This window comes from Scylla paramamosain, chromosome 21, assembly GCF_035594125.1.
Source record: "Scylla paramamosain isolate STU-SP2022 chromosome 21, ASM3559412v1, whole genome shotgun sequence".
NCBI classification, from domain to species: Eukaryota; Metazoa; Arthropoda; class Malacostraca; order Decapoda; family Portunidae; genus Scylla; species Scylla paramamosain.
In genome coordinates this window covers 21,975,835-22,000,956 of record NC_087171.1, presented here as the reverse complement: position 1 = coordinate 22,000,956, position 25,122 = coordinate 21,975,835, and the positions used below count along the sequence as shown (strand labels likewise).

At 48.8% G+C, this 25,122-nt stretch overlaps 1 protein-coding gene across 22 annotated transcripts in view; it reads right to left on the bottom strand.

Moving 5' to 3' along the window:
- The window catches only part of LOC135111254 (aryl hydrocarbon receptor nuclear translocator homolog), a 114,244-nt gene that overhangs the window by 47,064 nt on the left and 42,058 nt on the right, over nucleotides 1-25,122 (bottom strand). For 17 of the 22 annotated variants that reach the window (XM_064024444.1, XM_064024448.1, XM_064024446.1 and 14 more), the window contains exons 2-3: nucleotides 21,218-21,698; nucleotides 7,443-7,529 (exon numbers count right to left, since the gene is read on the bottom strand). In XM_064024444.1, coding sequence (XP_063880514.1) covers nucleotides 7,443-7,529; nucleotides 21,218-21,420 — 290 coding nt within the window. In that variant the 5' untranslated portion in view covers nucleotides 21,421-21,698. The remainder of the gene's footprint in view (nucleotides 1-7,442; nucleotides 7,530-21,217; nucleotides 21,699-25,122) is intronic. The other 5 variants (XM_064024459.1, XM_064024461.1, XM_064024460.1 and 2 more) reach the window with 1 other exon arrangement.

The window sequence follows — 25,122 nt, the reverse complement described above, 5'->3', positions numbered from 1 at the left end:
ACCTGGCTGTCTGTCCACCGCCGCTGCCCACCTGTCGGGAAGGTGTTGGCAGGAAAGTAGGACAGGTACACTGGCTAACTAACCAGCAGCTCGTCACACAGATAGACAGATATATGGATAGATAGATTGAAAAATGCTTACTGACCAGAGGTTTAGAATTACGGTGTAGTGGAATCTTAATATACTATCATGGAAACACAACTCTGAGAATGTTTACAGGAATAGAGCCGCAGTCCAACAACACAATAATAATAATAATAATAATAATAATAATAATAATAATAATAATAATAATAATAATAATAATAATAATAATAGGCCACGAAACACCTTTACTAGATTCGCCTTAATTGTTAACTTCTAAAAAAACAAAAAATAAAAATAAAAAACATACCAACGAACATAAAAAACCTAAAGATCATAACACACACACACACACACACACACACACACACGTCTTTCACCCCTTTCACTCAGCACTCCCGAGTCCGACGCTCCCAGCACCCCTGTCTGACATGTGTAGGGGGACAGTGCTTGGTAGGTGCTGTTTTCCTTTCATCCCCTGACCGTTAATGACCCTCTGAGCGGCGGATCTCTTCCTCCCTCTGTCTGCCGCGGCCTCCTCGCTACGAACGGAGACTAGATAGCGGAAAAGTGACTGTCATTTCTGCCATATAACTTTGCTGTTACACGCGACGCGAATTCTTAGTGATGGTGTGATGGTATGGTGCGGTGGTGTTCATAGGAAGCGAACCTAAGTCTGATTTTCTTGATGTGTTTGAAATGTGTGTGGCTTTATTTCACTGTCCGCTGCCATCCTGTGGAGGAACAGGCGCACAGAATCGGTTATATTTCATTATAATATACTACACGAGCGCACAATAAGGAAGCTGCAATAAGCCATCAGGTCCCCACGTAGCAGTCCCTATAAATGTCCTATAGTGTACCTTACAAGTGTAACTTACAAGAAAACATCACGGAATTCTTTCTTTCTTTTTACTGCAAAATCAAGAGTACATTCTTACTATTACCTAACTCGTTATGATAAGACATAAATATATCTCTTCGCACCTTCCAGCTACCGTCACCGTCTCCATGTAGCCACCAGCCAGATCACGGTCATCACAGTGCCATGGCGTCAGTGGGTGCAGGTGCTCCTCACTCACTCATTCGTCACTCCTCATACAAGCTTCACACTGTTCCCTTCACAACTGTTTGCATGTCTTTTCCGGTCCACTGGTTCCAAAAGCTAATGGCGACCTCATTCTCTATATATAACTGGCCCATGTAAGGATGTCAGGTGGGAGATTATTACAGTCATTAATGAGATTACTTTTCCAAATCACCAGGCGAGGTGTAAACCTGCTACTGACAGCTGGGCTACTCGTCACGTCACGTCACGTCACGCCACGCCGTCTGGCTGGTTACTCTTCAAGCGCCTTTTTAAATCTTTCCTTCAAGACAGTCGGTGGTGTTAAACTGCTGTACTGAGGTGAGTGTGTAGCCTTTAATGACGTGACTAGATGCTGTGTGTGTGTGTGTGTGTGTGTGTGTGTGTGTGTGTTTCTCATTTACTCCATCTATTTTTCATTTTCAGACTACACCTGCTGGCTGCCTCACCGATTTCTTCAACCTTTCCATTCATATCTCTAAACTAACACTGTCCTTCTCCCGTCACCTACTTGTATCATATCAAAACTTCCAACACTCTCTCTCTCTCTCTCTCTCTCTCTCTCTCTCTCTCTCTCTCTCTCTCTCTCTCTCTCTCTCTCTCTCTCTCTCTCTCTCTCTCTCTCTCTCTCTAAGTCTATATCACCCACTTGTGCTTCCCTCGGCTATTACTCAACTCTTCATTACGAGTCAGGACCTGTAAATGACGCTGACAGACCTTTGCCACGAGACTGAGACTATCACGCCATCGCCGCAACATTCAGATTAAACCTCCACTGCATAGCGCAATCAACGTGTCGCAACCAAATATATTCTTGCCAAGGACGTGGTCGCTCGGACACTAATCGTCTACACCATTAATGCACAAACACTCGAAAGACAGATGGTGAAAGGAACACTGGGAGGACAGTAGATGAAACACTGCAAAGACACAGACGAAACAGCAGACAGACGAAACACTGCAGACACAGACGAAACACAGCAAAGACACAAGACAAAACACTGAAACAAAAGAACCACCACAAGATAAGAAAAGAGCCACGAAACTTCATTTATTTACCACCACCTCTGCAAGTACAAAGACACCTGTACTGGCTTGCCACAGGTGACCAACGCTCTGAAATGACACAGCACCGACACCCGCGCCCCGACCCTCTCTTCCCCAACACTCACCTCACAACGCTACCCAGACTACCTAATCGTTCAACTTGAAACTCATCGGTGTGTGCACGTAACCAACAATGTCGCAACGTGAGGGTCATTAGTCCGCCCTGAAGAAAGAAAAAAAGGGTCCAACATTTCATGGTTCATTTGTTTTACCCCTTGTAGTCATTCGTTGACTGAATCTCTCCAATAGGGGATAGAAATTCCTATCCCATATGCTGGTTTTCTTATGTTGGGATTACTGTGGAAGCAATTACTTAGACTGTACTTCATTCGACTGTATAATCTCTAAACAAATAAATAAATAAATAAAATATACATGGACTCTTCCTATTTAATCGGCGAAGAGAAGCAAGACATCCACCGTGTTTACATACAAACATAAGAAAATAAGGGAAGCTGCAAGAAGCCATCAGACCTACCCATGACAGTCCCTGTATGAAATATACCTACCTATTTCCACTTATCATCCTCATCCATAAATTAGTCTTATCTTTTATGGCTCCCTAATGACTCACCACTAACAACCTGATTACTGAGTCCGTTCCATTCATCTACCACTCTATTTGAGGACTAAATTCTTTCTTAAACCTTATTTTTTCCAAGATTGAACCTGTTATTTCTTGTTCTGTCTTGGTTACTGATCCTAAGAATTTTACAGCACAGGGAGGAAAAGAAGCTTCATGCTGGCATTTCTAATCTGCATTCAGCTTCCAGACGAGCGGAGCTATAATTAGAGTCCCACTCATGCTACTTGGGACGTCGCTTGCTTACTGACGTATTCACCACACGAGTATCTTAGTCAGACCAATTAACGTTGTGTAAAGGTTAAGGCGCGTTTAGTCTCATCACCGGTGTTTTCATCTTGGAACGGGGTAAAGAAAATTGGTGTCTGTACTTGCGCCTGCGTAATATGGGTGTGCAAGGCAGAGGAGGAAAAACTGGTGCTCTCAAGTGTTTAGGCATCTGTGTCTCTTTCACGAGAAGACAAATGCACCTTTACATTTCAGCTTGAGTGATGCTTAGTGTACTCGTAAGCTTAGGAAGTTCGTGAAGTAACGCTGTTGGAAAGTTACCTACAGAAACTTAACGAGAATACGAGGAGAGCAAAACCAGAGTAAGATATTGAGTGTTTTCAAGTAATCCACGAATCATACCATCAACCAAACAATAATGAGGTCACACGTCCCAGTATTTACCAAAGTTCAGTGAGACTACGCCACAAGCCTGCCTATCTTCCCCTCACACTACTGCTGCGGTTCCTGCACTTGCTAATCTACTATAAGCAAAGACTAGAGGTGTGATTCAGTTCTGACATGCAATTAATGACACCTAACAGTATACAAATGTTATCAATGTGGCATTCATGTCCCTCCTCGTGTGGCTGTGGCGGTACAGCTCGTGTCTCCCTCGTCAGGCAGTTACTCATGCCCCCCGCCCCCAATGTAGCTATGCAACACTTGAAGGCCATGCTTCTGTCAGGTGTGGCGGTACCTTTGGGATTGTATATCTCCGAAACACGTACGCACGCATGCACGCGTGTCACCGAGGCCATCAAGACATATCAATAGGCTTGTCCGGTCTCGCCACCCCCTCCTCCCATCCCCCTAAGTACCCGAGGCATGGGAACGCCACCTGTCTCGGCCACACCGCCACAGCCGTTTTCTTGCGATGGAGTTTGACAGACGCTCCACACAAACAGTTCCGCTGTGCCTTGGATCATCTTGCGATTCTCGACAGTGAGGCCGCCGCCCGCCATCACTTCCAGCAGTACTCATGGGACGGAATTTCCTACCCGGCCGGCCAGGTGTGCCCGTCAGCGCGCCTTCCCTGTGTTACAGAGAGAGGCGCGCCGCACGTGATGCAAACTGATGAGCACCTCCCCCCCTTGCTCTGCTGCCTTGTCATTTACTTCCCTGCGCTCCCCTCCCACTGCTACTGTGTGTGTGTGTGTGTGTGTGTGTGTGTGTGTGTGTGTGTGTGTGTGTGTGTGTGTGTGTGTGTGTGTGTGTGTGTGTGTGTGTGTGTGTGTGTGTGTGTGTGTGTGTGTGTGTGTGTGTGTGTGTGTGTGTGTGTGTGTGTGTGTGCAGGCGAGCGCTTCACATGACTTCCTTTATTCTTGTGAGTGAAGAATATAAATGAGCTCAATTCCCAGTACACAGCCCCCGTCGCCGCCGCTGCCGTCACCAACACCACTAACGAGGCTCGCTGTCCCTACACTCCAGCAGCCGTGCCTCGCCAGCCACCTTTATTTCACCCCTGTAATGTACAGCAGCACACCATCTTAGGTATCAATGAGAGGATCCCAAGCTTACCTTCTCCGCAATTACTGGAGCTTAATACTGCATACACGAGTTTTTACGCAACTTCAGTCAACACAGGCAACCTCAAAGAGTTCAGACGCAACATAACTAATAAGAAATGACAAAAGAGGACGCAGGAACCATCTCTGTTAGGGAGACCCAGCGAGGAACCCTACCATCAGGAAAACAAGCGCCGCTCAGCTGCCCCGCGAGGCTTTGCGGTCGGCCAGCCCCCGCGGTGACAACAGGTGGGTCCAGGAGGGAGGCAGCGACCACACCACGAGGGGCATCAGGATAAGGCCAGATGAACAACTCAACAGGAGGGTACTGACGTTAGCAAGGTAGCGGTCTTCCCTCCACCAGGTAGGAGATGCGTGCTGTGCGCTACCTCAAGATGTTATTTTGTATATATTTCAAGTTATACCCATGCTGGATTGTATATTTTTGTGACTAGTAAGAGCTGAGGGGAACAAACGCCTCTGCTATACTTTTCAACCTTCAAGATTTACAGGGTTGTTTGTTTTTGTGACTAGTAAGGACAGCGGGAAAATAAACACCCAGTCTGCTATACTTTTCATCCCCCGTGAGTTACGTAAGGGTTCCTGTGTATTTGTGTGACTGGTAAGAGAAGCGAGAAACAAACTCCATTCGCTTTACTGCTTCTCTTTCTTCAGGAGTTAGTGATCTGTGATGACACGACGGGCCGGGCTACACACACACACACACACACACACACACACACACACACACACACACACACACACACACACACACACACACACACACACACACACAACATTTATGAGGGAAGTTTTCACTATGTCCTTAACTTGCAAACGAGGTGTATCAAGCAAAACACAGGTTCTATTCTCGCCTTCAGTGAGGGGAAGGCGGCTGCTTTTCTTGCTTCACGACTAGAATCCACATAGCCCACAGTATTTACAAGAAAGACCCCGAGTGAGAAGCTACAGGGATTAGTTAAGAGCGCTGTGCAAAAGGGCATCTGTCTTAAGGAGATTCACGCGAGCACATGCAAGATATTATTCAAAAGGTGGATTAGTTACAGCGGTGTATGTATGTATGTGTGTGTGTGTGTATATATACTAAGCCGTAGCCATGAGTGTTTCAGCGATATGTGCAGGCTTGGCAGTGCTCAGGTGGACAGCGTGCCCTTCACACTTGGGTCTACAGGTACCTTCACAATGCACTCTAGGAAAATACTCCTCTTCTGACACAGTATATACATGGGAGCAGATTTTACTATGGCCTGTATTCTGCAACGCTCGACTCTCTCACCACGGGTACTTTCAAAGGCCAAAGAGATGATTAGCCGGGTTCTCAAGAGTGTTTCTCCTGTTTATAAAGTAGAAATCTTGTTTATCTATCGTTGGAATCATAGAAACATCCTTAAAAACCCGTCTCATGTCAATTAGAGCCTTTTGAAAGTAGTGAAGTGCGGAGCAGAAGTGTTTCAGAATGTGGGCCGTACTTGTGCGGATCTAAAAAAAAAAAATATCAGGATTCTAAACAGCTAAATGGCATCCTAATCATCCTGGGTTGTTATGTGATACTGCGTGAAGATATCTAATAGCAAATAAGCTAACATTATTTATAAGCTTATATATGACGCACCCATAATCAAGTTTAGAGAGATATAAGGTTATCCATCCCTTTCTACCTTGACAGTTTTTGATAATTTACAAATTCCTCGCTGCTTGCTTATGTAGGAGTGTCCTTAAAAACTTTTCGGCACTTTAACACTTGCTTTGGTAATAGTGTTAAAAAAAAATTACACAGCTAAGGAGAGGAAAGACACATTTTGCTTCCTATTCTCTCTTCCTATTTCCTCCCCACACTTTTTGAGCGTTACGAATGTCAACAGGGGTCAGCCACCAATAAATTAATGAAGATGAAGAAGGGATCCTGTGCCATCATCACCAAAGCACCATCACCTATGTAAATGAAAGACGCGTGTTCATTAGAGATGTGAGAAGCGTACCATTACATTCAATAACCACCCCCCTGGACGCACACAAGAAAATAAATATGATAACATGGATATGATAACTCCCCTTGAAATGTTTAGGATATTCTATTCTGCTCACAGTTTCAGTCTACTACGTGACGTTCCTCGCACACAGGCAGTACTGGCCAAGAATGTGCACTCTGCGCCAATGCTCTTCAGATACACGCCATTGTAAATATGTCTTGTAGTCGTATGATACTCTGATAATAATGAACAAGGTGCCGCATGTGTGTGTGTGTGTGTGTGTGTGTGTGTGTGTGTGTGTGTGTGTGTGTGTGTGTGTGTGTGTGTGTGTGTGTGTGTGTGTGTGTGTGTGTGTGTGTGTGTGTGTGTGTTATACTAAATATTATAACATTCACACATACTCCCAATATTCATCTAGATATTATAAATCTTTGCACACCTAAATACACTTCCCACACACACACACACACACACACACACACACACACACACACAAACACAGCCCATCACCCTATGTAGAGTGAAGTGGCGGCCTCCAGCGGTCTACTTGCTGCACAAAGCCCAAACCCGACTCAGGAGGAAGCAGAGAAGCATGCAGCACACCTGAGGAGTGAGTGCGGCGGCTACAGGAGTGACTGAGTGAATGAAGTGTCGTGGTTGTGGTGGTGGTGGTAGTGTGAGAGGAGGGCGGGGAAAAGAATGAGACAGCGGAGGTCGGGGAGAGTGCATCACTGGCGTCACTGCCACACCGGCTCTCCCTCACTACTGTAGCTACAATGACGAGGGAGAGAAAGAGAGGGAGAAAGCTGTCTTACCTGGCAAATCGCTCTTTGTCCTGCATACTGTCTTCTGCTGGTTCCATCCGGCCATACTTGGATCCCGAGCCTTCCTCCTCATCTGACCTGCAATAACAGAAACATGGCATTACTCCGGGTACACCTTTGATAAGCGGGGCGTTGCCAGTACAGCACACTAAGCACTTCTACCGGTGCAGTGCGGGGTAGACTGCAAGCTGCTTGTGCGTATGTTGACAGGCCATCTTTACCTGCACATAAATCAAGGCTAGGCAGGGTTAACGGGGGATAAAATGTAAGAAATGAGGAAATAACATATGAAGAGAGATATTAGTTCATAAGTAACGGTAATGCTTTTCATTTTTTACGAATTATTCATCTAGTACTTGAGAAAATAAATTAGGAAGAAGGATTGATTCCCAGATTAGATAATGGATGACTGTCAAAGATAAGTCCAGCTCGTTCATCCGTGTGAAATTCGCCATAATAATATCCCCTCAAGACCAAGAGACTCTCTGCCGCGCCGGTTGTTGCTGCAGCAGGGACCGCTTCCACCCAGGCTCACCCGATGCCGCGCGGTGCCGTGAGAAAGGCCAGCCGCACGGCGGCCAGCGGCTCCCACCTGCATCCTGCGCAACACTTCTCTTTCTTGCTTCCTCTATCAACTTTGGATATCGACATAAACGCGTATCATCTTCTCGCAGCTATTTGCACGTTTGTTTGATTTCCGAACCTCCAGCTTGGCAAGACACAATCCTGCGGAACGGGAGCACGTCGATGACCCCCGGTGTGTAACGCGTGCACGTGCTCCATCCGGGAAGACGCTCCCGTAACTTACCCTGTCATTTCCAGTCTTATCATTTCGGAGAGGAAACATGAAACAGGTTCCGTGTGCCAGTATCCACCACAGCACGTCCACAGCCACTCCCCGCGGGCCTCGCCACCCAGCAGGCAGCAGCAGCAGACGCAGGCAAGTCCGTCACTCCGCTGAAGGTCACCCCGTGAGGAACACTGCCCACAGCTTACTGAGACCCGCCAGGCACGAGGGCGGCGGGCCAGCGGGCCGGCAGGACCCCATGACGCTGCGCCCACACCAATGGGGATGCGGTGGTGGTGGTGGCGGGGGAGGGATGGGGGGATGAGGCACGCCAAGCCTCTACCTGGATATGAAAGAGACCTGAGCCTATTTACTTCCCACACCTGGACGAAAATTCTCTAAGCATCGCGGCACGTCGCCGAACACGTCTCCGCGCCGCCGCCATGACGTGTTCATCGCCTCCAAACCACCAATGGAACGTTTATTCTAAATAGCTGGCATGTTTCCTCTATCTGCTGGCATGTTTCCACTATCTGCTACTCGGCTGTATTTCTCTCCCAGGCCGTATTGGCGCAACTTTCATCCTGCTACAACTTCCAGCTTTCTGGAAAGTGATGGGCCAAACCACCCCCATCCCCGGCCACCCATCGCATACCTGACACCTGGCCTTGGACGTGAGGCGGTGCAGGAGGGACCGGATTAACCTGCGGCCCTCCGGAATATGGGCGCCACTCAGCGTTCGCGCCTCGCCTCTAATGCGTCTCATCCCAAACCCTCATCCCCCAACGCACCAGAAAGGAAACCACCTCAAATACTGCCCAGGGAATCTGTGTTGTCGTTCTTTCCATTACGTTATCTTGTAAAAAAAATTACGCGACTTACTTTTACCCGTTTTTTCCCTGAGGCTCGGAGTGCAGCTGAGGATACAAGAGTTCTAAAGTTGGCTTTTTTGCTTTTGTGATGAATATGTGCTCGAAGTTAGCGAGTGGCTTACCGCCCCGGCCCTGTTGTGTAGAGTCACGTAGGACCGACCAGGGGAGCCAAGCAGTGGCGGGAGGGGAGGGGGCGGATTGTGAAGAAAACTGTCCCGGCCTAGTGTAGTACCAAGTTTCTTTTACTGCCAATTAAGGCACCGCCAGTGAGCTGCGCGGCTAAGATGCGCTTTGAGATATGGCGTGCCGCCTGGATTACCATTCACCTCGACGACGTGTGTCCCCGATGCCTTAAAATGGATGTGCCTGAAGTCTACAAGCCGCCTCACACCCAGGTATTAGCAATCGTGCTAACTGATGAGGGGCCAATGCAGGGGCGGGGCGGCAAAGGTCACAAACGTTGGGGTGAAAGATCACGACGCACCAACCTTTACCAACGGTGTCTTGTTACCAGCAGCCTCTCACAACAAGAGGGATAGTGTTTGAGACTTATCCTATTCTATTCTGCTCCTGCCTTGTTCCCCGCACACTAATGAAAACAAGCTTTCTCCCTCCCTCACCATAAACAGCACATGCTTCTTCACTACGCTTTGTGCCTCACCGCAGCGCACGACACAATAGGGATGCTTGTGGCTAAGAGCTACGATGACAACAGGTGTGCGGGGGTAAGGCATTAGTGCTGGTGCAAGGCGGTATCACAAAGAAAGGGTGCTAGTTGTCCTAGCCTAAGTGGTTAGAAGCAAGGACTGAGGAAGTGAGATAAACGAAGGGCGTGGAGGGCGTGAAGGGTAACGAGGAGGCCTGTGAAGTGAGGGTGAGGGGTGAAGGAGAAATGGTAGAGAGAGGAGAGAAAAATTAGAGAGGTGTGAAAGGTGAGGAGTCTGAGTTAGTGAGACACGTCAAATGAAAGAAAGAAAAGGAGAGTGAATGTGGGCCAGGAGGACGATGAGCAAGACACGGCGACTGTACGTGTGTGCGTGTGCACGTGCGCGCGTGTGTGTGCATATGTGTGTGTATGTGTGTGTGTGTGTGTGTAAGGTAGCAACATGGAAGGTGTGTATAAGACGAAGGGAGTAGCCAGGAACCCAGAGTGTGACCACTACCACCACCACCACCACCACCACCACCACCACCACCACCACCACCATTTCCTGCCTCACCCAGCAGCGGGATGTGTGTCAAGGCGAACAAGTGCACTGAGCGAGGCAGTTTGCCCCCACGGTGTGCTCTGGAGGGCGTGGCTGGCTCACACACGGATGCCTGCCCCCTGCCTGCCCGTCTCCTCCCTGCCACTGCCCATACTAGCACGATATCATAAAAGAATTATACTGGATGAAATATTAAGAGTCGCCACCTGGGAACACTGAGTGCCCTTGGTGTTTATGAGTCGTGGTCGCATTCATTAGTCACTGGATGGCCTCTGAACCTTTACTTGTATTAGTGACACCATGTTCACGCCTGTCTCTCCTTTTTTCTTGTATTCCTTATGTAGGAGTTCAGGTCAAGGGCAAGAAAACTGATAAAAACTGAGGATTGAATAAAGATAACTAAAAAGGCCAAGTGAAGGTGCCAGTCTGTAAAGGAAACAGTAAGTTCAAAAGCAGGTTCAAGTTACAGTGTGTGCGAACGAATAGATGGCGGAGGAACACAACAATTAAATGATGAGGTCCTACCACAGCAAAAAAAAAAAAAATAAATAAATAAAAAAAAAAAAAAAATGTATCAAGTTTAGCATCAGTTTTCTTCACCAGATCTCAAATCTAAACTGTACCTTATTTTCGCTATTTCTACCGATAATTTTAACATTACCAGTATTCTTATGCATATGCCAAGTAAGAAATGGTTTAATCAATTCACTTTTTTCATCACAGACGCGACCAGGAACAGAATCCACTCTTGATACCTTCTCTTCTCACCTACCAACCCACCTCCTCTTCTCCTCCCTTCCTCCCTCACTCCCTAAGGCGAATCCGGACAATGAGTAATCCGTCCCGGGTCTGTGGCGGCCTAACATCATTAGCAGGAGGCGGGTGGGGATTTATGAACCATCCGAGACGACACGAGAACCTCCCATTCTTCCTTCCGTCCGTCCGTCCTTCTTTACTTCCCCTCAGTCCTCACCCGAGCCAGCCTCTCCATCTTTTAGTCTTACATATACGGACTCTCTCTCTCTCTCTCTCTCTCTCTCTCTCTCTCTCTCTCTCTCTCTCTCTCTCTCTCTCTCTCATCGTTCTCTTCCCACGTATTCTTCCCCAGCATTCTTCTTTTCCTCCTCCTCCTCCTCCTCCTCCTCCTCCTCCTCCTCCTCCTCCTCCTCCTCCTCCTCCTCCCCTTCCTCCTTTTTCTTCTCATTTGGAACAAGGTATCAATAATCAGTCCTCACGAATCAGAACGAACACACACACACACACACACACACACACACACACAAGGCCTAGTCCTCTGTCACCCTCTGTAAGCCTCAAGGTGATAAAGTACCAAGAGGACAGGAGGAGGAGGAGGAGGAGGAGGAGGAGGAGGAGGAGGAGGAGGAGGAGGAGGAGGAGGAGGAGGAGGAGGAGGAGGAGGAGGAGGAGGAGGAGGAGGAGGAGATAAGTATGTTGGGAGAAGCGAAAACTGGTTGAAGGAGGGTATATAATAGAGAGAGAGAGAGAGAGAGAGAGAGAGAGAGAGAGAGAGAGAGAGAGAGAGAGAGAGAGAGAGAGAGAGAGAGAGAGAGAGCAACATGATGAAACTAGTTAATTTTCTCAGTCCACCTCCTAAAGCTAATTACTATCACGAAATCTCTCTCTCTCTCTCTCTCTCTCTCTCTCTCTCTCTCTCTCTCTCTCTCTCTCTCTCTCTCTCTCTCTCTCTCTCTCTCTAGCCTCACACTCAGCTCGACAGGTAGTCACGAGAACATCCAAATATGGCGGTGTTGCACATTATCACACTAAAACACACACACACACACACACACACACGAGAGGCATAGACCGATGCACCTGGTCTAGTCTAGTCTATTTTTCTTACAAGAACACAAGAAGCCATTATATTTAGTCAGGTCGTAACTTCTTGCTTTCAATTGCACCGTGTCTTCCTCTCTTCTCCACCATGTCTAGGATCCCACACCAATTCTTATACATTGTGGCCATTACAGTCAAGGTTTGGGCTCAGATGGCATTGTTTGTTCTCCCAGCAACTGCCTCATACTTGGGGGACGCGATCTGGCCATTAGCTGTGCTGGGCTCCGGGTGGATAATACCTTGCGGAGTTCGGGGATGGCTTTGAAGGTCCGGAAACAGCCAGTTTGAGTCTTAGCGTGAGTGTGCCGAGGGAGCAGGAATTAGGCGAGCGAGGCGGAGGGTGTGGCCTGGTTGAGGAAGTGCCCCTCCCTTGTGTAAACACCAGTAACCAGTAACCAGGCCGGCCACAAGTTAGTGGCAGCGGCTCTCCCTGACTCCCACGCTACATGTGGGTGAGTGACCCTCATTAGTGTCCATCACCACATCAATGCCACTCGTCAGGGCAGCGGACCTCAAGACTCACACTCGCGCACACTTGCAAGGCGACGCCCACACGGACACGCCGGTGCGTTATTCGTGTGGCTGAGGTTGCCGCTCTAGTTAGGTGTGTTCAGACATGTGGTTACGGGGGCGCAGGCCTCTCCTCATGGGCCCTCTTGGACGCGCCGTTACTCGACACACCTGCTCTGCATAACCATCATGTCGCCGCCCCGGAGCCCTGCAGGGCGCCCACCTGCCCACTCATTCCAGGCCCTAATGACAGTCCCTAACCTGGGTAGTGATCACAGCCGGGCCTGTCGGAGGCTTTACACGGCTGAGCAACAGCAGCAGCAGAGGGCAGCAGGCAGAAGCAGCGGCTGTGGCGGCAGGCTGGTGGGCGACAGGCCATTTGTCCTCATGCCCCGGCTAATTTGATAATGGCCACAAGCTTCCACGCCACCATTACAGCTTCCTAACATTTACTGCCACTGCCTCACTCATGTCGTTGTTCGTCCCGCACTTCCTGGTACCACAACTGATTCATTTCTCGAGAGCTACTTACGGCTACAACGACCGCCAACGTTACACTCTGCTATTACAGTTCATCAGCGAGTGCAAGTAAGAGACTAAATAGGGGTTACGAAAGCGACTAATTGCTGCAGAGAATGAGTGAATGGCTGCCTCACAGAATGTACGAGTGTGAACTGAAGGCACAGCGAGGCGGCCCTCCTGCCTGAAGCAAGCGAGGCCTTGTAGTGGAGCCAATTCTGAAGGAGGCAAGTACTAATGTTTGTCTCCCTTTCTCGAGACCTGGGACGATGACCGACAGATGGCACGTCAGCGGCGCCCCGCACGGTCAAGGCTCAAGGTGGTGCCGGTGGTGGGAGTAAAGGTCTGCCAGGGAGGGACGCGGCGAGGGAGTGTTGCCATGATTCCATGATCCACAGAGGCAGCGTTTTGCCTTCCCCGTCAGTATCGCTAATCATCCAGTCACCACACGTGAGCCTCGTGAATACCGCAACAAAGAAACCTTCCGCAAAAAAATTAATCCCCGAATTAATCGTTCTCGTCAAATTTCAAATCGTGTTTAGGACAGAAAATTAAAATATATTACGTGCACGCCGACGTACACAGACGAGCGGCACACCTCGTGCGCGTGGGATTAGTCAGCATGGCTCAATTTCGCGTTGAGGTGAGCGGACGGCAAGCACACGCCAGCTGCCTCGCAGGTCCTCAGTGCTTCTCAGCTTGACGTGAACGCTCGCTGAGTTACAGCCTACTGGCACCGCGGCCACGCTATAATCTTCCTCGGTCATTTCGTTCACAGTTTACGTAAGACCTTGCAAGTACGTCCCAATTTATCGTTACGACCGCGTAATTGGAAGGGAGCTGGCGAAAACTGTCCGCTGTCATAAAATAGAGGCGCTAGTCCACCAAGGGTCCCCCGCGCACGCACCGCCCCAGACCACGGGCGGGGCACGGCTGGAAATCATAACGCTGAGACCAAGATTACGGGGAATCATGTGCTAATCGGACTTAACAAGGAGAAAATAGCGCGGGTGTCTTCTTAACAGCCAGCGGCGGCGGAGGCTAATCCCTCGTATTATGTAAATGATTATTCAGGGAGTTACCGAGCTGCTTACAGGATGCCGGAAGAGGAAGGCAGGGCAGGCTGGGAGTGCAACAGCTTAGCCTTCCCGCCGCCGCCGCCACCACCATTACTCCTGCCCCGGAATAATTAGGCGACCCTTGGGGACTTCACCACTATCAACACACACATACACACACACACACACACGCGTAAGGGACAAATTTAGCTTCCAAGGATACGCATCTCTTGAGAAACTTTTACTCTTTGATGTATTTTTAAATTAAGTACTTCATTCATTTTCTTACCGACAAGTACGAGTGTTTGAGTAGTGCTCTATGTGCATAGTAAGGTAGCACACAATTGAATAGACTCCGCACTTAGGTTGTTAGTGCCAAGTTAATAAGGAGATTTGAACGATCAAGCAAATCTATAGAAGAGAATAGATAGATCGATATATAATGATAATGTACGGTTAGAATTGCCACGTCTACGGTCTAATTGAAGTTTACCGTATGTAAATAAATAAATAAATAAATAAATAAATAAATAAATAAATAAATAAATAAATAAATAAATGAATAAATAAATAAATAAATAAAATCATGGTATAATGAATGTAAATGTGCTACAGGTAATACAGGTGTTGACTGTGCTGGCGTCACATTGTGGTTCGTGATCCGTACAAAATTCACTGGTTGAAAATCTAAACACGAGCAGTACAGACAAAGAGCAGCAAGATTTGTGTTGAAGTGGACATGAATTGGTTAGGTGGTGGTGGTGGTGGTGGTGGTGGTAGTGAGCACGAGTAAAATGTAGATGAACATTAAGTTAATATTAGATACGTAGCGTTGCGTGTACCGGTACAATATTCTGATACAACATTGTTCAACACGCAAAACTCAACATTGGGTTTCAGCTGAGCATTTCATGAAGTTATGTTGATTACAGTTGCTCACCTCGAAGCGGAACTTTCAAACATGACCAAACACAAGGGCAGTACAAAAACACGGAATAAATTTAAGTTATCAATGTTATTATTATTTTTATTTACTTATTCATTTTATTTTTTTTTTTTTCAGCTTCCACTCCCGGACGTGTTGTATACCTTGCTTAGTCCTCCCCATTCTATTTCCACGTAGTCTGTGTATTTCCTTGTCAATACACAAAAACTCACTCCCAGTGTATGCAGTGCAGCGTGAGCGAATCAATACATCAAAGACTTTCTCGTGTGTCTTCACTCTGTATTCATTCATGCATTTTTACCCAAGTCCTAAAGCGATTTTTATGGAGAATTTATGGATGGTGAAGGTTGCTCGGTCCTCAAAGCCGCGGGGGACCTAGCAACCCTACCGCACTACCCTGCAGAGGTCCTCGCCGCTGTTATACAGGACGATATCACTTTGGTTCGCAAGTCGTAAGTGGGTGCCATTATTTGCACGCCTCGAATGTTGCCAGTCTTGTTGCTATCCTCCAAGTACACAAAAAAGTTTCACCTCCAAGTAGCAATAACAAACGGGAGACTGAATTATGATGGCACACCCAATACTAGTGTGTGTGTGCGTGTGTGTGTGTGTGTGTGTGTGCAGAGGGGGGCAGCGGACAGACCACACCTCGGATCGATCCTCTTCTGCACGCTAACCGCTGGCCACATCTCGCCAGGACCCCAAATCCATCACGCTGACGCCGGCCGTAAAGGGGCTGAGGGCTCTCGCGAGAAGGGCCGCCGCCGCCACGGGAGCCGAGCTGATGGGCGACGCACGGTGGTCCAGAAGCGAAGGAGCAGAGTAGCGGCGAGGCACACAGATGATAAAGTGAACCGTGCAGGGGAGATCTCCACACTGCAGACCGCTTCAATTAAACACATGCAAATACGAGAAACCTCACCAGAGACCCGACCAGAGAGACCCGAGCAAAGAGACCCGACCTATTCCGCCTATCTTATCGTTCCCGCTATGCACCCACTCCACCTTCCCTCGCCCACGTCTGGCCCTCCACACCGCACTACAACAATTAGCCTGGAGCGTGGAGGGGCTGTGTGGGTGCGGAGGGGGCCCGGCAGCAGAGGGACACACGCACAGCTCCCCAATCTGACACGTGAAAACCCACAGTCAGTAGGTATCCCAGCGGACAGCACTAACCCCACGCTGCTGACTTATCAAATGTTTAACTGACGCGGGATCCAAATGCAGCATGCAAGGGAGAGCTTGCTGACTGGCTAGCTGGCTGGCTGACGGGCTGGGAACGAGGAGAAAAGGGAGACAAGAGACGGGAGGGGTTCACGAGAAGGGGAATGAGGAAGAAGAGAGAAAAAGAATGGCATGAAATAAACAATGAGAAGGAAGGGGAGAGCCAGGAAGACATTGAAAAAAAAAAAGTGGATGAGAGTAGAATGAGGAAGTGATGTGCGTTAGAAAAGATGAGAGAGAGAGAGAGAGAGAGAGAGAGAGAGAGAGAGAGAGAGAGAGAGAGAGAGAGAGAGAGAGAGAGAGAGAGAGAGAGAGAGAGAGAGAGAGAGAGAGAGAGAGAGAGACGCTCTGAGAAGATAAATTCTATCCGTTGAGGGACAGAAGGGAGGAGGAGGAGGAGAAGGAGGAGGAGGAGGAGGAGGAGGAGGAGGAGGAGGAGGAGAGTTGCTTTGTCATGCACGCGATGATTGACGGACTGACAGACACCGCGACGCCCCACTACGTGCTGCATTGATCCTCCTCCTCCTCCTCCTCCTCCTCCTCCTCTTCCTCATGGTCGTCAGTGGGTACATTAGCCATTACTTCTAATCTCCGTGGGTCGTATTCAGAAACGCTCAGCTCTCCCTCTCACCACGACTAGTTTCAAAGGCCACAGAGATGATCAGCCGGGTCCTCATAGTGTTTCTCCTGTTCATAATGTAGAAATCTTGCTAATCTGTCATTCGAGCCGTAAAAAACACCTTTAAAAACACCTAACTTCAACCAGAGCATTTGAATGTAGTGGAGTGCGGTGCTGAAGTGTCCTACCGCCGCAAGATACAGAGAACACCTGCCTGCTGCGCCGCGCCACCTGAGGCCACGAAGTGGTGGCGTCCCCCGCTGGTCCCTCGGGAGTGACCCATGCAAGGACAGTGTCGATGCAGCATTGCTACTGTGGCCGAACCTGTTCTTGTTTTGGGGTTGAGCTTCATAGGGATAAGAGAAACGGGGAAAGGAGAAAGAAGAAATCGGGGAATCTCTCTCTCTCTCTCTCTCTCTCTCTCTCTCTCTCTCTCTCTCTCTCTCTCTCTCTCTCTCTCTCTCTCTCTCTCTGGATCAACGTTTCTGCGCCATACCTCCACTACTTTCAAAAGGCTCTACTAGTTCAAGTTACACGGATTTTTAAGTGTAATTTTATGGTTCTAGTGGCAGATTAGTAACATTTCTACATCAACAACAGGAGAAACACACTCGACAATTCGGTGTGGCCTTTGAAAATAACTGTGGTGAGAGAGCAAAGCGTTTCTGAATATGGACCTCTCTCTCTCTCTCTCTCTCTCTCTCCCTCTCTCTTACACTAAACACCTGTACACTTATCCAAACTTTATGACGATACTGTGAACCGAAGCTCCCCCATCCCCACAATCCCTTCCCCTCTCCTCCCTCACCCCCATCATCACCACCATCACCCCCATAACACCTGCGGCGACACGGCCAATTACTGTTCGCTGGAGTGCTACACACCCATGACCGTCAGACAAATCCTGGCGGACTTATTGAAAGTTAGCTAATACGACGCCCACAAGATCACAACATTTACAGGCGGTTCACACGAGGAAGCTGCTGTGAGGTGACTGGTGTGTGTGTGTGTGTGTGTGTGTGTGTGTGTGTGTGTGTGTGTGTGTGTGTGTGTGTGTGTGTGTGTGTGTGTGTGTGTGTGTGTGTGTGTGGGGGGAAGGGGAGGGAGATACAATGGTGTGAGGCTGACGAGGTGCATGCAGAAGGGCGGCCAGTCAGCGAACAGGTGTGTCGATGACCCGGGAAGAACGCCGGGGGAAGGGACATGAGGAGAAGGAGGAGGAGGAGGAGGAGGAGGAGGAGGAGGAGGAGGAGGAGGAGGAGGAGGAGGAGGAGGAGGAGGACAAGAGTTAATTTGCGTTGGGGTTTGGAGGCTACAGCTACACACCTAAAAATCAAAGAAAAAAATGTTTAATACGTGTTACATATCCAGCGAGTAAAGCTGTGAAGACCTTCGTGGCCTCGCTCTACCTCCCCGCGGGCGTGTAGGAGAACTCCCGGCGAGCTGCTTAACCTTTGTTGTCCCGGACTCAGGCGGGCAGCAGCGCGTGAAGACCAACAGGCCCTCACTCCAGCCCCACAGTCTGCTAACTACCGCACACACTCCCTACGGCAGAGCAAAACACTCCGGTAGAGGCTCAATGTAGCAAGGATATAATAACCCTCTATGCACGGCGCCCCCTTCTGCCCTGCCTCGCCACCACCGCACTGTGCCACATCTCCTGTGAAAGGGAAAAAGAGTTCACGGCCGTTGGTGTCTTTCTTACTCGTTTTCATCTGCTCGCTTGGTGCTGTTGGCTAACTAACGCTCCGCCACTCGTTGTATACACATCTTCCCGCGCTGCACTGCCATTATTCAACACACACACACATACACAAAGCGCCACGTTGCCATAACTAAACAAATTTCACTGCCATTGCTACATGCACTCCACACTGCACTGGCGCTATTAACATCGATTATATTCGCTATCAAACATTAAAACAAAGGTAAACTGCAATTATTCTCAAGGAAGTTCATTAATCCAAGCACCGTTTCGCGTGTCCATCAATGGCCAAGTTATTCCGGTGGGCAAATAAACACGGTCCTCTAACAGTAAGTATATTGGAGAATGTCACAATGTCGGTGGTTGGCAAGAGTTGTGTGGACGTAAAACAATAGCCGGATGACACGTGGAGGATGGCAGAATGTTTTTCCACTTGAGTGTGGTTAATATTTCCCAGGAATCCACAATATCACACGTACATTAATAGTAAACTGTATAACTGAGACAACCTGACCGACTTGCATGGGTTTATAATGTGATGTCAAGGCTATACGTTGCATCTACTGTCGTGAAGTGTAATACCTAGGCAGTGGTCAATATTTCGCTGCAATTCGCAATATCACAGATCCTTAGGTATACGGTCACTCCACCTTACATAACCCTGGCCTTCATTACTTAGCTCTCCCTCCCACGTCTATATTTCACCATCTTTCTGAAAACGTAGCCCTCATCTCTTCCCGTGACGTGTGCGAACCAATTCAGAGTAACTTAAACCACACATGTATATCCAACACATGAAACACACACACACACACACACACACACACACACACACACACACACACACACACACACACACACACACAGGAACAGCAAATGAGTGTCCACGTGGCACCACACCGCCGCCCTGCCGCAATTAAACGCTCTTACATATATTAATTTACCCAGAAAAAATAGAGCTCAGTTTTCCACCAATCTCCAGAAGGCTGCAGGTGAGAAATGACGGTGTCGATCAAGATAACTTTCTCAGGACAACACGAGGGAAATAACACTGCTACCAGAAGACAACACGTATCAAGATCACGCGTCAATTTACGATTTTAAGACAAAACTAACTTACAAAAATTAATCTTAATGAAAAAGCCAGATCCACATGTAATTTCGGTACTAGATTCAGCCTTCAAATAGGATCTACTGGCGCTGATCGTGTCAATGAGTGAAGGGCTGTTGGGGACAGAGGAACGGAAGGATGTGGGGAGGTGGGGGGGACGAAGTGAGGAAGTGAAGTAGTACTGTACTATGGCGGGGGAAGCGTCCGGTGATCGCCACGCCCCGCCTGCTCCATGCAAACAGCCTATCACTTCCTTGATTGACTACTAAACAATTCCGTTTCATCCCTGAGCACCAAATAACACATGTCCCGCTGAACAAATACCTGCTGATTTGTGAAGCACGCACACCAACTTGTACAAAACATCGAGTGGCCAGGGAGGGGAGAGCAAACACAGGTGAGGGGCCATATGGGAGGATCAACACTCTCTCACTCTCTCTCCCTCTCTCTCCCCCCCTTAGGCATACCGAGGCAGTGGCGGGCCGGGACGAGGACTGGCCAGCATTGGGGTGCGTGGTGCTAACGTGATGCTAACATGGTGTTAACATACTTTATGGTACAGCCGTGATCTCTTCCACTGTTTTTTTTCCCCCTTAGTCTCAAATCCTCCAGTTAATTCTTAGATTTTACCACAGCATATCCGAGGGCTTTAGATTAGCGGAAAGACAAAACACAGGAGTGAATGCAGGTTACTCTCCTAGTGACCACGACCGCAGCGATGGGAAGCAAGCACAGAGGGGATGAGGTATGGAGGAGAGCCAAGCTGACGGTCATCGATGAGGATATTGACGAGAATACGAATGAAGGACGAGGTGCCACTCGCTGAAAGATAAAACTTGAGCAGACCTCATTAATAAAACAATACTGCCATGCTTCCTGCGCCACCCCTGCTGCTACCGGTTAACTACCACTTCCTCTTAATAGGCCATAAAAGTCGGTGCTCCACCTTCGCTGCGGGTGGAGGGGCCCGCGCACCCTACTGGCGTCACGACGAACCGGGAAGGAGCAACCTGCCGTTACCCTCAGGCCTCACCTCCCGCCGGCCATGCTCCCACCGCTGCCCACATCGCTCACTCTAAACATGCTATCTTCGTCATGATACAGTTCTGCAGGACAAAGACTTCAAGCAGCAACCTACCTTCTCTGCTCCCCGTCCATCACACTCCCCGACACACGAGGTGAGCGTAACACTCGGTCAAGTTGTTATTATCTTTATACTAAGTCACCTAAAACCCATGATTCACTTTTTGTTCCGTGAGTTACAACTGCATGCACTCTTTCCCTCCCTCCCTCCCTCCCTCCCTCCCTCCCTCCCTCTCTCTCCCTCCGCTGTGGTGAAGATTCACTTACCTCCGCTTGACTGTGGTGGGGGGAAGGGTGGTGGTCATGGTGTGGGCGGCGGCGGCTGCTGCTGCTGCTGGTGGTATGGGCGTGGGCGTGGCCAGCACCTGGTGATGGGCCGCGGGTGCAGTCATGCTACCCCCAGACAGGCCGCCCACCCCAGACCCCACGCCCATATAGGCGCCGGAGTATGCCCCGGCGTAGGCATACATGTTAGCGGCTGTGTGCCCCGGGCCTCGCTAGGTGACGGCCATGCCACCGGATAGCAGCAGCAGCAGCAGCAGCGGCGGCGAAGACGACGACGCCAATTACGGCACTAGCAACGGCGGTGAGGATGGCAGGTCCGTCACTTCCTGGACACTCACCACCCACCGCACACACCACTCGGTCTTTCCAACACTCGTAAATTCTTTGGCTATCTTATACAATTATTTTCTATGGGGTTTTCCTTGGGTATCGCGCGCGTCTCTCACTCTACACAGATTTCAAGCTGTGGGTCATAATTACATACACGAATTGAATTATCAGAAGGTAATTGATTCTTATAAGTTTCAGGACACTTCAGTCAGTCTCTCTCTCTCTCTCTCTCTCTCTCTCTCTCTCTCTCTCTCTCTCTCTCTCTCTCTCTCTCTCTCTCTCTCTCTCTCTCTCTCTCTCTCTCTCTCGCCACTAATTCGCACCAAGTGTCACACGTGGTTATCACGCAACAGACAGCCACTCACACAACCTCTTCAAGCATCACGCTACCGGCAGAGTGTCTGTTTCTCCTTGAGTTTCAATTTACTGTTCATTAATGCTGCAGACGCAAGGGAAAACACGGATGAAAGTATGCATGCTCCTCCTTAGGTTATCTGAAGGTGGCTCTGACGAGTTACGAGCCACAGTGCCTCTAGGCCCTAGGGGCTTGGCAATCTCCAGGAGGGAAGTTATCAGCTGAGCAGTCACATCAATATTACCGCCATGCCTCATAATTTGTTGTAACGTCAGCAGTGTTCTTCAGTCATGCGCTCGCTCGCTGTGTTTGTTTTCCCTTCGGAGTCAAACGATATTTGTGTAATGATTTTGTCTTCCTATCTTATCAAATATACAATATCCATATAAAAGTTGAATATATCAACAGTTTCCTTGCATGCTTTCCTGTTTATTTAAGGAAAATAACTGAATAAATATTTCTATCAGACGTTCCATGTTTACATCGCACACAACAACATTTTCAACACACAAAAAAAAAAATCAATTTACTAACAATCTTCAATATATATCCACTTGTTTGAAGAAAATATATATGAATCAGTATTTCTCTCACACACTAACCTAGACATCTTCGCTGTTTACACCCCCAACAAACAGCAGTGCAAGACAAGACCGCTCAGTCATCCCAAACTGCGCATATTTGTGGACGAAAGCCGAGTCACACAGTTTGGCCCAGCGCTGCACGTAAGTGGTGTGACGGAGGCTTTACAGATCACGAGGAGTGGAGGGTGAAGGGCTACGATGGACAATACATATACCTAAGTAATGCCCCTGCCTAAATATTGCTCCTGTCTGCGATTGAATGCCGCTGATCCTCGAAGACCACAACCATCACCACATCAACACCATCTCCTCCCCACACACTTTTGCCACCAAGGACCCAATTGTGAAACACTTCGGCGCCGCACCTCCACTACATTCAAAAGGTTCTAGCTGAAGTTAAACTTTTTTTAGGGTGTTTTTCTGGACTTAGTGACAGATTAACAAGATTTCTACATTACCAGCAGGAGAAACACTCTTTGAAAACACAGCTAATCATCTCTGTGGCCTTTGAAAATAGTCGTGGTGAGAGAGCAAAGGGTTTCTGAATGCGGGGCTGTTGACGCACGGGTGGACACAAAATAATGGCACTGACTTTACTCGCTAGATTCAAGAAGCGTATCAACCTAAGAAAATTACTTTGAATACTGAATATCTGACTAGGCAGCACACACACACACACACACACACACACACACACACACACACACACACACACACACACACACACACTAAGACGCAACTCAGGCCTCGATCAATGAGTGCTCGTTAGTCCTGCCTCAGCTCGGTCTCCCGCAGGAACCGCTAAGCATTTCTATCACCACTGCTTCTAATGTCTCACCCTCTTCTCCTCCCTCACCCACAACAAAGCCTAACCCGGTGATGTGAAGATGACTAGACTACAGCAGACGCACAATAACTCTCTAACAAACACAGTCACTGCTCAGCCTCTCAGGCAGTCCTTCTCCACCCGTCCTGGTGAATAAAGTGCAGACAGTCATAACACACACACACACACACACACACACACACACACACACACACACACACACACACACACACACACACACACACAGATACCATCTCCAACAAGTCACACCTGAGTTTCCTCGCACGGTAGCAGCTATGTACTGCTTCACCTCCCTCGCGCCTCATTTGTTTATTTGCTTTCCTTCCACGCAATGACAGGTTGGCGCCCCTCATGCTTCACGCTGCCAGCCACGACTCCCCGCCCTCTCTCGGCTCGTATGCTTCCCTCTCCCTCTCCCGCCCTCTCTCAGCTCGTGTGCTTCCCTCTCCCTCTCTCTAACTCTTTGTTTATACTCCCGCGGTGTCGCGTGTTGGGAATGTCTGGAGTGTGCTATAAGTGTGGTGTGGTGGAGAGAGAGAGAGAGAGAGAGAGAGAGAGAGAGAGAGAGAGAGAGAGAGAGAGAGAGAGAGAGAGAGAGAGAGAGAGAGAGAGAGAGAGAGAGAGAGAGAGAGAGAGAGAGAGAGAGAGAGAGAGAGAGAATTTTTACCTGCAAGCCCGTAATGTCCCTTCTAATAATCCTTTTTATCATACTCTTTTTTAAAGTAATCTAATATATATATATATATATATATATATATATATATATATATATATATATATATATATATATATATATATATATATATATATATATATATAATTCAAATAAGTTTATCTTTACTTCCAATCAAATCACACACACACACACACACACACACATACACACACTGTGGTAAATCGTCCCTCGAGTCAACAACTCTACTAGTTTGCAAATTGCATTTTCATACATGTTTCTTTCATCTTATCTTTAACAGCAGTGACGTGTGTGTGTGTGTGTGTGTGTGTCGGTAAGTACAATGCACGGATCTAATCAAAGGCTGGACAAGACGTAATGTGAGGGCAGGAGGGAGCGGGTCGGGACGCGGGCGAGAGCGGGTGAGTGAGGTGGGTGTGCACAATTAAGCAGCGCTAATCGCCTGCTGTTTGTCGGCTATGCAGCGCGCGGCGCCGCGCCACACAACCCTTAATAAAGTCCACCATAAAGTGTGGCCGCAGTAACGACGCCCCTCTCGCCGAATAACAGCCCGCCGGGGTTTACGGCTGCCCATTACCTTTTTGATGTGCACCTAATGGGCGCCCTGTGGAGAAGGCCGGGCACTCCTCCCTCCTGGGAAAGACTTCACCCGGGGCGGCGGTAACACACTGCGCTGCCCATACCCAAGTCCACACCAAACTGACTGCGACATGGCACTGAAGACTTAAGAGGAATGAGGGGCAGCGGGAGGCCTCACCGCCTTGTCACTCCCCCAAGACACGTATGACTCCGAGGAAAGACAAGAGCAAACCCTCCCTCTGTACCTTCGGTCCGCCCAGACCCAGGCGAGGCGCGGCGCGGCCAGTCATGCTCCATCACTGACACGCACATTTTAACGCTTCCATTTGGGGAGTTATATATATAATAACTTACAAGAGAAGACCATTCCCCGTGTCGTCAGGATGAGTGGCATGATAGCAGGCCTCCCCACCCATCCCTCCTCCCCCGGACTGGGTTACCGCCGCCCAATCACCCGCCAATCGTCAGGGAGACTCCGATCTACCCTCGCCAGGACCC